The following is a 2296-nucleotide window of genomic DNA, read 5'->3' as shown; positions in this document are numbered from 1 at the left end:
ACAGAACCTGGGAAATAACTTTATACATTTCGCTACATGAACACGACGAAACAGAGACGGAAAAAAACACGGAAACATACATATAAGTAAATGACACACAACAACAACAACAACAAAAATAAAACATTGGCGATTGAGATAAATATTTCGCTATCATGTAAAAAAAAAGAAAAAAAAGTCGCTACAAGGCAATAACAAAACAAAGGTGACAAACTACGCACCAACAGCAGCAACAACAACAACAACAACAACAACAACAACATGCATCTAAGAAACAAAAAAACTGCATTTCAACACTTACCTTTTATCTTGGTGGTGGTGGCGGTGGTGGTGGTGGTGGTGGCGGTGATGAAAAAATGCAGTGTAGGGGAGAAGTAGGGAAGGAGGGGAGGGAGGGGGAGGAAAGAGGTAGTGGAGGGGGAGAGGGAGGGGGAAGGAATGAAGTTAGGGAGAAGGAGGGGGGGAGGAAAAAAGGGAGAAGGAAGGGAAGGAGGAATGAAGTTGGAGGGAGAGGAGAGGGAGGGGGAGGAAAGAAGTGGAGGAGAGGGAAGGGGAGGAATGAAGATGGGGGAGGAGGAGAGGGAGGGTGAGGAAAAAAGGGAGGAGGAAAGGGAAGGGGGAGGAATGAAGTTGGAGGGAGAGGAGAGAGGGTAAGAAAAAAAGTAGGGGAGGAGGAGACGCAGTGTAAGGAAGTGGAGGAGGAGGAGAGGGAAGGGGGAGGAAAGAAGTTGAAGGGGGGGAAGGGAGGGAGGGGGTCACAGGGGGGCAGCGGGTCACATTAAGAACCCAGTGGGGGGCGCGGCCATCGTGACTCAGGGAAGTGTGACCCAACGGCCTACTTGTGACAGTCCTCATGTGACCCCCCGACCCGCCGTGACCCCGGGCGACACTGACCACCGCACGCACCGCCCCTCACGTGGTCCATGGTGGCTGTGGGAAAAGGTTTTAGGTCACTGGGAGTTACGTGGGGACACCTGGGAACATATGGGGACACCTGGGAACATATGGGGACACCTGGGAACATATGGGGACACCTGGGAACATATGGGGACACCTGGGAACATATGGGGACACCTGGGAACATATGGGGACACCTGGGAACATACGGGGACACCTGGGAACATATGGGGACACCTGGGAACATACGGGGACACCTGGGAACATATGGGGACACCTGGGAACATACGGGGACACCTGGGAACATACGGGGACACCTGGGAACATACGGGGACACCTGGGAACATAAGGGGACACCTGGGAACATATGGGGACACCTGGGAACATAAGGGGACACCTGGGGAACATGCAGGGACACCTGGGAACATACGGGGACACCTGGGAACATACGGGGACACCTGGGAACATGCAGGGACACTGGGGCATGCAGGGACACCTGGGGAACATGGGGACACCTGGGAACATGCAGGGACACCTGGGAACATGCAGGGGACACCTGGAACATGCAGGGGACACCTGGGAACATAAGGGGACACCTGGGAACATGGGGACACCTGGGAACATATGGGGACACCTGGGAACATATGGGACACCTGGGAACATATGGGGACACCTGGGAACATACGGGGGCACCTGGGAACATATGGGGACACCTGGGAACATACGGGGGCACCTGGGAACATACGGGGACACCTAGGAACATATGGGGACACCTGGGAACATATGGGGACATCTGGGAACATACGGGGACACCTGGGAACATATGGGGACACCTAGGAACATATGGGGACACCTGGGACCATATGGGGACACCTGGGAATATATGGGGACACCTGGGAACATATGGGGACACCTGGGAACATATGGGGACATCTGGGAACATACGGGGACACCTGGGAACATATGGGGACACCTGGGAACATATGGGGACACCTGGGAACATATGGGGACACCTGGGAACATATGGGGACACCTGGGAATACCTGAGGACACCTGGGAATACTTTGGGATACCTGGGAATATTTGGGGACATTTGACGATATTGGGAAACACCTGGGAATATCTGGGGAAACCTGAGGACATCTGCGAATACCAGAGGACACTTGTGATTACCTGAGAGCATGTTACGATATAGGGAGACACCTGGGACACTTGGGGAACACTTGTTTTGGTGATGTGTATTAAGGTGATGCATGTTCCTAAGGAGACATTGGTGTATAGTTTTTGGTCTGTGATATCGACTAACTTCCCGACGCTTCCCCCCTTCACCTCCACCACCGCCACCTGGTCACCTGTTAACTACCTTGACTTGGAACCGTGAGACAGGTAAGGTGGACCA

At 53.3% G+C, this 2296-nt stretch overlaps 1 protein-coding gene across 1 annotated transcript; it reads right to left on the bottom strand.

Moving 5' to 3' along the window:
• Window positions 1-835: 835 nt before the first annotated feature.
• Window positions 836-2040, bottom strand: LOC126983468 (uncharacterized). The gene is made up of 6 exons (XM_050836167.1): window positions 1971-2040; window positions 1843-1870; window positions 1643-1710; window positions 1348-1473; window positions 1107-1134; window positions 836-974 (listed from the first exon to the last, which is right to left on the bottom strand). Exons 1-6 carry the CDS (start codon window positions 2038-2040, stop codon window positions 836-838), a joined length of 459 nt encoding a protein of 152 aa, XP_050692124.1.
• Window positions 2041-2296: the final 256 nt, after the last annotated feature.

This window comes from Eriocheir sinensis, chromosome 54, assembly GCF_024679095.1.
Source record: "Eriocheir sinensis breed Jianghai 21 chromosome 54, ASM2467909v1, whole genome shotgun sequence".
Lineage (NCBI taxonomy): Eukaryota > Metazoa > Arthropoda > Malacostraca > Decapoda > Varunidae > Eriocheir > Eriocheir sinensis.
The sequence above is the reverse complement of the archived record's forward strand: the minus strand, read 5'-3'. Positions and strand labels throughout refer to the sequence as shown.